The following is a 14,114-nucleotide window of genomic DNA, read 5'->3' on the forward strand; positions in this document are numbered from 1 at the left end:
TTACCTGGATTTCAGCAAGGCCTTTGACAAAGTGCCCCATGATATCCTGGTGGAGAAACTGAGGAGTTTTGGGATAGACTGATGCTCTGTCCAATGGATTGGTGCATGGTTGACAGATTGAAAGCTGGGGGGACAAGTGGCGAATCATCAGGATGGTGGCCAGTGACCAGTGGAGTCCCCCAGGGCTTGGTCTTGGGATGGATCATGTTCAGTCTTTTCATCAATGACCTGGAAGAGGTCATTCTGCTGATGAAATTTCCAGACGATACTAAAACTGGGGCAGTGGCCACAACTGAGGAGCAGGTACTCCAGATCCAGAAGGAAGTGGGCAGAAGTCAACAAGATGGCATTCAATGTGGATAAGGTCTTGCACTTGGGGCATGGGAATGGGTGTCACAAGTACAAGTTAGGGGACAAGTGGCTGGAGAGCAGCACTTGTGAAAGGGACCTCAGGGGATTGATCAACTGCATGCTAAACATGAGTCAGCAGTATGATGCTGTGGTCAAGAGATGAATACCACCCTTGGTTGCATAGCCAGAAGTGTGGCTTCTAGATTGGGAGAGGTATTACTGCCACTCTATATGACTCTGGTGCGCCCACAACTGGAGTATTGTATTCAGTTTTGGACCCCTCATTACAAGAAGGATATAGCCAGGTTAGAGTCAGTGTAGTGAAGGACCACAAGGTTCATGGCCGGTTCACAGGGGAAGCCGTATGAGGCGAGACTGAGGGAACTGGGTCTCTACAGCCTGGAGAAGAGGAGACTCAGAGGGGATGTGTTGGCAACATACAGGTATGTGAGGGGATGTCACATGGATGTGGGTAGAGACCTGTTCTCCCCTGCAGAGGAGGGCAGGATGCGCTTCAACGGAGCCAGACTCAAGGAACCAAGGTTACATTTGGATGCCAGGAAGCACTTCCTGACAGTTAGGACCCCGAGGGTATGGAATGGCATCCATGGGAGGTGGTTGAAGCCCCTTTGGTGTGGGCGTTCAAGATTAGGCTGGACATGAGCATGGCAGGCATGTTATGAATGGAGCCAGCTAGAGCCCGGATCAGACTAGATGGCGCAGTAGACCCCTTCAGAGTCGCTCTGTTTCTGTGTTTCCAACCTTGGTGCTGAAGTATGAGCTATCCCATGACCCTTTCAACAATGTCTAGGGATATTAATATAATTGCCTTCAAGTATTTACTAAATGTACTGAAATGCATAACCAGCCAGATGCCCAAGGATTGAGCTCAAATCAAATTTATCTGATCTGCACAATGAAGGAAGGGTGTGGAGGGATATTCTGGAATCAAAAAAGAACACTTTTCCATTCTTTTGATGAATGAATGTGTAATTATCTTGATCTTATGAGAAATGGAATTTGTATACTAGCAGCAGTATCATTTTGCTAGTGTGGAAAAGCTTCCCTGTGTAGCCAAAAGTACACTGTCAGCTCACAAGAAGGATATATCAGTGGCCTTGGGGAGTTCCCAACATTTGCCGAAATAAGCTCTGCAAAAAATCTTTACTGAATTTTCTTAGCGATCTAAGAATTTTTGACTGACCTGGGGTGGGAGAAACAGACAACCAAGAAAGGAAATTGAATGGAATATCCTGCAAGGCAGTATGCCTGTTGGACTGGAACCCTGAACAGGAGTGCTCTGCATTTGAACAGTGCAGGTCCCATTTGTAGTATCAGAATGGCAGAAGTAGACACACACACACAATATGTATGAGCATGCATGTGTATGCAGCTATATGATATTTTATCTTTCAACTTAAAGATGGCCTAAGTAATAAAAATGGTAACAATGAAAAAATACAAAGGGGGTTGTGCATATCTGCACTGAGCAGGAGGATATTACAGGGTTAAAGTGTAACCAGCAAACAATCATACATCAGCTACATCCCTTGAACCATGGAATCTCTTATTTTAGCATTAACTTTTATTATTCTGCTGTTCATCCCAGTGGAGAAGCCTCAAACCAGGCACAATACCAAGCTAGGCAAACCTACAGAAATTACACAAATAAACAAACAATAAACCATGGTTTAGGTATGGTCATATAGTTTTTCCTTTTGTTATTTAATTTTATGTCCCACTTTTCTCTTGATAAGACTAGTCAAGGGTGCTTATAATGTGATATGAAACCAAAATATTTTCTGTCCTCTCAGCCCCATAAGCTCACTTCCATCTCTACCTTGCAGCATCCTTTGGGTGCCTGTTGGTGTAATTTGTCAATTTAGATATCAGGCCAAAAAGTATTTGGTAATTTTTTATTCTGCTTGTCAGCTAACTGCAAACTATAGTTTCTCACAGTGGGTATTGTGCCAAACTTAAAGTGCAGCATGATGTCTGCATTGTCAGCAGACACAACTTTTATTGTAAGCCATTCTGAGATGCTAGTGGTAGACGAGGTAGAAAAGCTTTTAATAAACAAATAAGTCATTATATTCATAACAGGAGTTAAAAACATTTTTTTAAATGAGTAAAAACTGAAGATGTCTTTCATATTCTTTGACTTGTACAAACATTTGCTGAAGGATTTGAATCCATGTTTATGATGTTGCAGGCAATTAAAAGCAATGCTGAACTGTTTTTAACCTGAAAAGCATGGTATATTCACCCCTGAGCTAGCTTTTCTCTCTTCTGATTCATGGATGTGAATATTTATATCAAGGTAAATATTGTGCAATTAATCTTGTTGAAACGTAAACAGAAAAGGAGACAAGGGTAAATATCATCTGCAGAATGTTTTCTTTCTCAATCTGTTGGCAATCAAGCTTTGTAGATGCTATTGTTGTAGATGCTAAAATTAGATCTAAGTTCCTATTTGGAAAGAAGGCCTATTGGTAATGGAACAATGTCTTGTTTCCAGGACTGCTTTTTGTTGTGTCCTGTGGCTCTAGGCAAGCTGAATAGGATTTGCACTTTAATGGGCAAGCACTGAAGTACTTTGATATCTAAATTAATTGTTCATTGTCACCAGAGGCTACTTTATTCTTTGAGTAGGCAATAACTCATTGGTGCAACTTCCCCTCTCAAGCAATATACTAATTGGAGAAAAATGAGCCTTGCATTAACTCTAATATATTCAGTTTCATTAAGGAGCTCAGGAAAGCTCTAGTTGTGATGTTCTGTGTTGTATTACCTTTCTCTGCAAATTTTCATTTGTATGTTGATCATAAAGATTTTTATTTCCTCCTTTGCTGGAACTCTTACTCAGTCTGCCCCTCCAGTTACATGAAAGGGTTAAAAATCCATTATATTTTCAGAAAAGAAAATTGTAGCTGGGGTTTTAATGTAGTGAAGTAGAAGTAATTTTAACTATGTTTTCTCAAAGGACTACACTTTTTAAAGTATTGCAGTTTGATTTGCATGTCCATGCTCCCAGGTTGTTAAGCAGCTAAAACCTTTCTCAGCGTAATGTGTCTGTGTGTCTATTTTTTCCAGCCAATATGAGAAGAGTTTGTACACATTGCTTGGGTTCTCAAAATACCATTTCCTGTAGTTGTGCATATAGTCGCAAGACTTTCATGGATATGTGGCTCTCTTTAGACTGTGCATTCCTTTTGGAACAAAAGTGGCAATGTTTGGATTCAGACATAATGGTGAAGAAAGTTCTTCACCACTGAGCTATTTCTCCTTCCTCTCTTTAGTTTGGAGGAGCAAATCACAACTTGCTGGTTCAAATATAATGGCAAAGAATGCCTCGCAGACCAAGAAATAATTAACTAAATGGAGCAGGGGGTGGTGAGCATACTTCAGCACTCATATGAATGGCATCCATGTGAACTGATGTTATACATGAATGAGTGGGTGAAGCAATTAGCATGCCAGCTGATATTTCATCAGGTGTGGGGAGCATTTTTTCACGTCTGCCTGAAGCAGGTCAACTCAAGCATAACTTTGCCACTTTGGCACTGCAGATGATTTTAGTTATAAGCAGATTTGCACATTATTATAACTGTTGATCATCTCCTTCACCTACTCCAATCCATTTTCCCATGCCAGGTACTCAGGACAATCTGTCTGCTCCAGGAGAAGTAGATCATGAGGCAGGAACTAAGAAACAAATCAAAATGTGGTTCAGTCCTCGTAGTAGGAAGATGAGATTTACTTTGAAGAGGCCAGAGAAGCCAGAGCAGATGGTGTCGGACAAGGATAGCCAGCCCCATCTCCCAGCTTCTGCATATGACTTTATTTCCTCCACTCCTCCTCAAGAGCCATGCAGAAAGGTCAAAAAATCTCAGCCAAAATGTAAGAAGCAGCTGACGAAGAAGACTTTAACAGATCTCAACCAACAATGGGGTTTGCTGAGAGGAAGGCAGGAGAACGTTGGTGGCCAGAATGAGGGTAACCCAAGTGAAGCCAAGGAATCTGTGGTGTCCTTTTGCAGTCAGACAGTGATGATCTCTAGTCCTAATCCAAAAAGTACATTTGAGCACCAGTCCACAGTTGGGTTTGTACAGCATGAGGATGACTTTGGCATGGGTGGTGATGCATCTGTAATATCCATGGAAAAGACCAACAATGATAACTTGTTTGATGCACATGATGTTGCTGAGGAACCTTTGACATCTGAGGAGTGTCTCCCCTCTGGAAGGGAAATGGCTGTGCTAAAGCGTGGCAGGCAACAAATGGAATCTCCTGCATCTTTAGCTAAACGCTCCAGGACAAAAGAGCAAAGAACCTCCAGGAGAGCATCACTGCTGAAAGAGTCCCCAAGGCAGTCACTCAGAAATTCTCTTGGAAAACTCTCTTCACTTACACCAACTGCTAGTATCTTAACAACACTGAGAAACTCTAAAGACTTTCAACATGCAAGTAGTCAAATAGCTACAGAAATATCAACTTCGTCTACTAATCTGGCTCAAAAAGAAGCCAAAGAAATTGCACTTTTCACCAAGAAATTCCCCAATAATCTATCAACCAAGAGAAATCATAAGGGGGAGACTTTACTCCATGTCGCTTCTATTGAGGTAGGATACATTTTGTTTGATGCCAGGGGGGAAATGAGTTGCGAGAGCAATATAAATATTCTGTTTTTGCCTTGCCTAGCATTATGCTGTGTATGGGGTGTGTATACATGGCTCACATTCTGCAAGCACAGAGGTGGGAAAGCAGCTGAGATGCATCTTTCCCCTTACCTGTCCCACTCAGATTTCTGTCAAAACCATCAACAAATCTGACTTAGTGGGGAAACCTTACCGCATTAGTGGGCATCAGGTACTCCAGGAAATTACAACCCACTGGCATCAACAGCATTCGACATGCATGCACATTTTCTTCCCCTAGCTTACACATTGGGATGGTGTTGATTTTAGAGAGTTTCTAACCAAATATGCTACTTGAAAAGAGGAAGAAAGGGAGAACTCAGATGTTGTAGCTCAGGGAGGGAGAATAGATTGTCATGTTGAACATAGGGCTTCAGGGATGTACCTATCTGTCCTCATAGGAACTGCCTGATTGAATTTGTCATTATTTGTTTTATATGTGGATCAGCATAAGTAGCTATTAATCGTCCTTTTATCTTGTCAAGCTAGTACAGTGATTCTTACCATGAGTTTATGAAATCAAACTTTTCACTTTAAATGGAAGTGGAAATGGTGTATTATTGCATACAAATTCCCTATCTGAAATCAGTTATATTTAATTAGTCATTGGGGGATAAAATGGTATTGATGAGAGTGCTTCTCCTTGGAGGGAATTGCCTTTCCTTTGGTTCATTGACATCAGCATTTTCTTCATTAAAATGCTGTGTACAAACTATCCCTGGACTCTTTCCATGGGGATATTTATAAAGGAAGATGTTGAGCTAGGTTGTTCTGGAAAACCAACTTACCTACCTTAGCAGTTTCTTTCCTAATGAGTGTCCCTCTTCTTCAGGTTTGCAATATGTTTGTATATTTTAAGTAACCAAGTAATTCTGATGGGAGTGAGAAATGAGAGCAGTCCTGTAATTGTTCCAATATTTAGCTTATGGGAAGAGAATTCACATTAAACTAGGTAACAAATTGGCTTTACAAATCAATTAAAGGGGATGCTTAAAGTTAAGATCTATCTACAGTTCTGTTCTTTGCTCTTCCTGTCTGACCTTGGATGCATCACCTTATGTTTCTAAATTCTTTGTCTCTCAAAAAGTAATAGAACTTTTTGTCTAGGCTGTTCAGAGAATTCTCTAAATGCATGCAAAAGAAGCATGTTTGATCCTCTCCACACAAGTTCAAAGTAATGTCTGCATAGTCCACTGGACTGAATTGTTTATTGGAAACAGAGGTGACACAATGGCCTCATTCAGAGGATTCTTTATGCTGTATTTGGAGAATTGGAAATAAATTGCAGGCTTGTATTTTTGAGGACAAGCACTAATCCTGGTTTCCTGACTTGGCCACTATAGCAAACAAGTTACTGCCAAACAGTAAATGGGGGCAGGGAGGGAACCTAAGAGGGGAATGTTACCATGCTTGCTTGGGACAAGTAACTCTCTAACACTCTTTCAGTCAATGCCTGTATTTGGGGAGTAAGTCCCAGAGGATCAATGTGTGACTGGGGAATTACTCTGGTCCTGGGGCAGGGATGCACAAGCTTTTTGGCCCCAGGGGTTTTATGTTTTTTCTTCTGGAGTGCAAATCATGCAAATCATTGTTTGTGTGCTGTTACTCATACCAATCAAATCCAACTTCTGTTCAAAAAGTATTTCAGAGGCATGTCTCCTGCCTCAATCTGAAAAGACAGGCATTCCTCCTAGAAATCTCAGCTGTCAAAACACCCAGCTATTTAGGAATCCTATCCCATAGTTCTTCCTCTAAATCTAATTACTTGCTAAAGGATCCTGGCATCCAAAACTTGGTTATATGGAATTTTTCCTGTGTTTTTCCAAAAACCAGATAGGAAAAAGGAGGAAAAAGCACTTTAGGAACCAGGTCAATGGTACGTGTGCTAAAAGTCACATTTCTATAGAGTCCTGGATGCCCTGGGAACAAGCCTTCTGTGGCAGGCATGACAGAGCCCATTCGTACAGCATTGTTGTTTCCTTTCTAGGGTTCTGAGGGCCACCACATCAGACTTCAAAGTATATGTTTTATTCATTTAAAGTTTGTATAGACCATTCAGTTAGCAAAATGCTGTCAGAATGGAGTTTAGCATCCATGTGCTAGAGGAGCTTTTTCCCTCTGCTTAGGCTCTATATTTGCTGAAATAATAGAGCTGGCTCAACTAGCATGTTGCCAAATAAATAGGAAAATAGCATGGGTAATTTTGGAGCTGTGATCTAACTCAGGAATGTGTCTGTGGGATGTTGCTTTTTATGCCAACTGAAGCCCCAGCATGTATGCATTCCTTCTCCATTCACATACATTCATGTTTCCTCCCTCACAATCCTGCTCCATTCTCACAGAAGGCAGGAGGAATACTTTTATTGCCACACTTCTTTCTTTTCTGTGCATATGAAGGCGAATTCGTGGAAAGAAATCCAGGTACCACCTGGTACAACCAGCAGAAGTATTTTTATTTCCTGGTAGTTTCTCCTTTAAAGTTTTCTGAATTTCTCATCCAATTATGTTTGCTGATTTGTCAAAGTAATGGAAAAAGTCTTGTGGGAGGGTAGATGAGAATTACACTTAATCCTTCTGGAATTTCATTAATTATCAAATAAATCCATATTATTTCCATTAGTTTGTAGGACTTAATACACCAAACTTAATGAAAGTTAAATGAGTTGTACGTTTTGGACTCTTAAAAGAGAGAATTAACAACACTATGCATTTAAAATTAAGTGTGCTGTGTTGTTCCAGATCAATCTAAACTGGAATTGCAGGAAGGTCTTTCCCATTTTACTACTTTGACACTCATAATAAACATCCTAAAAGCACATTGACTCTGAAAAAGAATTCTAGAATTAGATGAGTTTGCAGCTGAACTGCATTAATAAATAGAGGCAAATGTAGCCATTTGCCTAGTAAACTGGATTCCATGTTTTTTTTATTACCCACCATGCTCATTAAAGGTAAAATGAAAGTACTTAAATACAAATAGCGACCTTCTTGTACTTCTTTTGGGGGAGTAGGTTCATCTGTGAGGGTAAGTTCTCTGTCACAGTCTTCATCCATTTTAATTAGCCAATTATTATTCCATAATTATCATCATAGTACTTTGATGACCAGAAAAAATGTGTTATTCTTTTGATGTATAATTTTGCTAAAGGGCAAAAAGTGAAAGCAAATCTATAACTTTCCTTCATAAATACTGTTGTTCATTCAGTTTTAATTTTTCAATCATTTTCTGACATTGCATATACATACAAAATTTCTATTTAGTTTTCTTTTGGGTGAATAGAAGTTCGGATTCAGTGCCCAGAATAGTTACTGGATGTGACTCACAGGGCAGTTGTTGCCAATGGCTTCTCTAAGCTTGAGTAAGGCAAGAAGCTCGTGCACAAGCTTATTGTAGGAGCTGTTGAGATAATAACCTCTTCACTAGCCTCAGAGTTATTTTGTAAGTTATGACAAAAAGTAAATACGCAAGCAACTTGTGCTTCTGTTTTTCATGCTTCCTAGTGCTGAGCTGTTGGAGGGGCAGATATAAACATTCCTATTCCCCTTCACATTTTACTGTACTTTTGGCATGGTTAACAATCTTTTTTAGAGAGTCATTTTTAAATGTTTGAGTTTTTTCCTGTTTGAGGGAGAACTACCTGACATTTTTTGAAATTTTCTCATGTTCTTGCACATTTTCATCCAACTGCATTGAAATCCCAGGCCCTACACATCTGTGTAAATTTCCATTAAACTCAGCAATTTCACCCCAAAGAGTGAAGTTCTGGACTATCCAGACTCATTTCATAGGTTAAGAACAGTGCCTGTCATCCCATCTAGCTTTATCCCCAGGTCAAGAAACCATACCTGTCATGTGCTAACAGGAATGAGGATCCCACAGCCCAGAAGCTGAATTTTCTCTCTCCCTGGAAACCTGCCCCCTTGGAGAAGGAAAAGGTAGAAGGAGAGCAACTAAGCTGCAGTTTACAGTTGATCTACTAACCAAGTAGATCTTAAATAATTAAGATGAAAGTCAATTAGGAGCAACCTTTTCAGGAGGATTTTCTGTTTCCTATATCCACAGCTGCATGGGCACCACCTCCTTGTGATTATGTGTCCGCGGTGCTTCTGGATCTGGTTGTGTGGGCTTGTCTTACCTATGGGCTACACTGGTGGGTGGAAAGGTAAAGATTAGGTGGTCAAAATGCATGAAATCATCCTTGTGCTTACTGTTGCAAGATTCACTGATTGTATGTACATATAACAACCCTGTGGGATCCTCTCATGTGGATATGACCACTTATAACTAAAAGTATATGTGAAGCGAGCCTGACTCTAGTTTAAAATGAGGTGAAAGATAGGAAGGCCTCCTTCTCCATCAATGTAATATTATCTTACTCTGCAGACAGATTATGTAAGAATATTTCTGTGTGTGAAACTGCCTCTAATTAGTAGATCATGCATTTCCATAAAGATGCAGTGGATGTAGGAATCTTTTGATCACAATGTATTTGTAAATACCTCATTCTTTCTCTACTGTAGTTTTTTGATATCTCTTCTCTTTGAGATAGGCCCAAGGTGTTGTTGTAGTACTGATTGTATTTAATGTATTTCAGGGTTAAGTACCATTCAGTGGAAATCTTCATTTTTAGACCATAGTGAGAGAAAGTTGCAAGTTATAATTTCAGTTTCCAACAGATACTGTAAAGGAGATATAAAAAATGACCATGAAGACTTGGAACAGAAGCCATAAAAATGTAGCATTGCACCCTGCCATTCCCAAATATTAATATTTACTTCCCATAATGCTGTGCTCTTTCCACCAGTGGTTGCTTTCATTTGAGAAGGGTTTACTACTTTCTGTGATGTTTTCAACATGCCATGAATGATTTTTTTCAGCAGCTAATGAGGATGTGAATTGAAACTAAGAACAAAGTGCTGTTCCTTCTTGCTATAAATATATACACCATTTTAAGATTAGATAGGTGCTTTCAGTTAGCTCCAAATTGGATGGGCTAGCACATGTTGTGTTTCCTTTCTCCAGGATAACTCTTTCCCCAGTCTCTTTCCGACAGACCTTGCTGTGCTCATCATCAGGAATGCGATGGGGCTTCCCACTGCGAGCCTTACCCACTGCTCACACCCCAGACTTCTTTATTGTGGTGGCAGGGAAGATTTGCTTTAAGGCCTCCATTCCTCCATAGCATCTTGACCACTACAGGGGAAGCACTGCAAGCAACAGGATCTCTTTCAGCCACTGGTCTGCGGACCAACACCGGTCCACCGGCATTTCCTCCGGGGCCATGAAAGAGCCACTGTCACTCGCCAAGTCCAGCCTGGGACTAGCTGTGCTCTCACTGCTGATTCCCCACCTCTTCCTCGGCCAAGGAGGCAGGGAAGGGAGGGAGCGCTCAGCAGGAGCCAGCCGCGCTGCGCCAGGCCTTTTTCTTTTTTCTTCTGTGCTTTATATTGGGAAGGGAAATCCTGAGGCAGGATTGTGCGGAGAGTGTTTTCTCAGCCAGTCTGTGCTGGTGCGTATGGGGGTTTGAGTGGGTGGGGTTTGTTGTATTTCACTATTTAACATTATGAATATTATTGTACTAAGTAATTTGGCTTGATTTTTTATTGCTCTGCTGTTAGTATTGTATTTGAATTTGTATTTGCTATGAGTAGAGTATTGCATTTATATTGATTTTGTATTTTGCTACTGTAAATTTTTGATCAAGTATTCTTGAAAAGCTACAGCAGATTTCACGTTAGCCTTATTTGAATGAAATATTGCTCTGAAAATTTCAGTAGTTTTAAAATATTTTAAATTAAATATTTAATTTCAATATTTCATTCTATTAGCATTTTTAGCATAGAAATAACCAGTTTCTGGTCATTTTAGAGGATTTTCTTTTTCGGTATATTTAAAAACTAATACACAAAATACTATATTATGTATATAATGCTTTTTATTTCTGCCTCAGTGGTCCCTAAAAAATTTTCCTATTTTTGATGGTCCCCAACTGTAAAAAGGTTGAAGGAGCAGGTTCTGCTCTAAGGTATTTATTGTCCATGCTGAGAACTCAGGCACCCTGGGAAACTGCCTTAGATACTTCTTTTGCAATGTTTGAGAGCCCACAACGGGATGACCAACAAGCAGAGGAGCCTCTTCACTGTTATACCCCATCAGGTAGATTTGGGTGAAAATGGAAAGGCTGCAGTGAAGGGGGTGTGATGTGCTGCTGAGCTCATGGCCTAGGCTCAGACTTTTACAAAGGCATTTATGTCCTGCCCTTCTTGCACCGAGAGCAGCTCACATCACTGCCTTAAGTGAACTGCCTCCATTTGTTTGTCTGTCCTGACCTGACTTCACTGCTATATTTCTTATTTACTGCCTGGTATTAGCTCTGAATTGTATATATATTGAAAATAATAAGTTATATATCTTAACAGATTCCAGAGTGATGAACAATAAATGGTAAAAAGAATAAAACAACACCATATTAATTTTTTAAAAAACAGAAAACCAATAGAAAACAAGGCTGGTTGATCAAAGAAGTCTTGAAATAAAGATGTTCTCAGGAGGCTCCCCATGGAATGTAAACAGGAGATGCCTTCATAGCCTCTAGAAGCAGTTCCACCAAAAGAGAGCCACAACCCTGAAAGAGCAAGGGAGCTCTTCTCTGGGTGAACTCCCAGTTGGGCCACAAGCCTGTGGAGAACCCCAGGAGCATGTCCCCTGACAATTTCAGTGATGGCATATTTAGAAGGGGGAGAGCTTATATGATAGCTGTGAGGGCATGTGAGATGTGAGTTCTATTTGTTTTCTAGCTCTTTTGTCCTGTTCCTCTGCTGTAGCCATGATACATATGCCGGAAGAATTGGGAGGCAGAGGAGCAGGGAAAGTATGGCAAGATGCTTGGACCTGATTCACATTCCACCATGCAGTTCTGTTTTAAATGCATAATAGATTTTTCTCTTAAAGAAAAAGTGTGTAAAGCTTTTTAAAGGTGCAGATATGAGAAAAAAAGCATAAATATTAGCATGCTGTACAGCCTTTTGGGCATTACTGACATTTTCTAAAAGCAGCTGAGGGTAAACAGCTCACATTTCTGGGTTACAGCTGAACGGAAGACTTTCTCCAGATTTCAAAACATTTATTGTCCCCTTGCCCTGTGTGATATGGAAAGCATTCTCATCATTGTTTCTGCACAACAGGAAAAACTTAATTCTTGCTGTCTAACGTTGTAAGCTCTTGTTCTTGTTGTGTGCCATCAAGTCGTCCCCCATGTACAATGATCCTATGAATAAAAGCTGTCCAAAATGTCCCATCCATGACTGCCCTGAACATGTGTAAGTACAATTTGAATATTCATGGAGGTGGAGGCTAGGTAGCAGTGTGAGCACCAGTTCCACTGGCATCCAAATGTATTTTATAGGCTAAGTCTAGTCATCCCTTGCAAATGCGATTGTTTTTCTCTCCTGCATTCCCATCCATGCTTCAGTTTGTCTTGGAGATGCTTTGTTCTGTTATCATAGGATAGAAATGAAAGTATTTAGTTCAAGTAACTGCCAGTAAGATAAGCAATGCTGGTATCTCAATACAGATAGTTGCTGAAATATTAAATAGAAACGATATGATCTTGCCTCCTCTTCCTGTATTTTAACCATGTAGTCCAACTTATCACAAGATGTGTGCAAACAATTTTGTGGACATTTGGATTGGGTAAGCAAAAAATTACTTTGAAGCATCCTTTTAGTGTAAATGCTCAGTAAAATAGCAATTGATTAATTGCTAATTTAGTGGCTGATAAACCTGTTCTGAATTATTAGAAATTTCAGGGGTGACTTTGAGGTGTCACGCAATGTGGTTGAAGATGTTTCAAATCACCACATATTTGACTTTTAATTCAAAAAGTAAAAGTGGGGCTGTCCTCTTTCCCATCTAAAATCTTAACTTAGTTCAATTTGCAACAGTCCTTCTCCTTCCATGGAAGTTTCTATTCCCACATAAGGGGAAATACAGCAGGACTCAGCAGGCTCAGATTCTAGCTACCCAGCTTGGGGCTCCTGCTAACAAAAACAGATCAGGGAGCTCCTAGGCACTAAGCTGAGCTTTAGGGCAATCCTCTGTGGCCTGCTAGTTACCTTTAAATGCTTCCTCCCTAGTCAACATTCTCTGTTCCTTCCTGACTGCCATGCCTTGCGTGACCAGAGTTTGTCTCTTAAGCACCCTGGGTTCCAGGTGTTTTCTCTGTACCCCATTACAAGAAATTTTGTGATTAAAGAAGAACTGAATATCCAGGAAGAATAAAATAGCAGTACATGCTGGCCAACCTTCTTCGTCGTGGCCTCTGTGCGTCACACATAAGGGTGCTGCGCCTGCACAGTGCCTAAGGCCAGAAAGATTGCAAAGCTAACAGTTTTTGGCAGGAAACTCTGGTCCCCTCTCCTACAATGCTATAAATAGAGCGGAGTGTCCGCCATTTTCTCAGTCTTTTGTGACCGCCGTTCGCTGTGCCTCAAGCCTTTTCTCTCTTGTTTGTATTGTTATCGTATTGTATTACTCTTACTGTTAATCTTTCTTGTTGCTAGTTAGTGTTTTATTCAAGTTCCAAGTTACTCTTCCTGTTCGAGTTCTTCTCTTACTCTCCTATATAAAAAAAGCACCCAAAAATATTATCTTGATTAATACTATCCTCTTCACTATCCTCTCCTTATTTCCTTCTCCGATGGCGCAGCGGACGGCCTTCCACAAATGTTCCCAATGTGGATCAAAGATGTTGCCAGCTGACCCACATGATCTGTGCCTCCTTTGCCTTGGCGAGGAGCACAGAACCGATAAGTGCAGCCATTGTCAGGCCTTCACGAAGCAGGAGAGGAAGAATCGTGAAAACCGTCTGAGAAAGATGCTCTGGGACCAGGCCCTAATGCAGTCTGACCAACTAGCTGCTAAGGGTGCTTCGGCTTCTGCCGTGCCTCCTCAGCGCCCATCGGCTGATGGTGCCCAGGTTGTGGAGACCCAGCAACCTCCTTCTTCTCCCCACAAGAAAAAGGAGAAAAGCATGGAGGCTCCGATAAATCCTCTGGCCATAAGAA

The 14,114-nt window shown here is 40.7% G+C and overlaps 1 protein-coding gene across 1 annotated transcript in view; it reads left to right on the forward strand.

Annotated features, from left to right (window-relative positions):
- The window catches only part of BARD1 (BRCA1 associated RING domain 1), a 72,753-nt gene that overhangs the window by 24,081 nt on the left and 34,558 nt on the right, over window positions 1-14,114 (forward strand). Inside the window, exon 4 of the mRNA XM_044432080.1 lies at window positions 4,006-4,973. Coding sequence (XP_044288015.1) covers window positions 4,006-4,973 — 968 coding nt within the window. The remainder of the gene's footprint in view (window positions 1-4,005; window positions 4,974-14,114) is intronic.

This window comes from Varanus komodoensis, unplaced genomic scaffold (genome assembly GCF_004798865.1).
Source record: "Varanus komodoensis strain SLA01 unplaced genomic scaffold, ASM479886v1 scaffold23, whole genome shotgun sequence".
Lineage (NCBI taxonomy): Eukaryota > Metazoa > Chordata > Lepidosauria > Squamata > Varanidae > Varanus > Varanus komodoensis.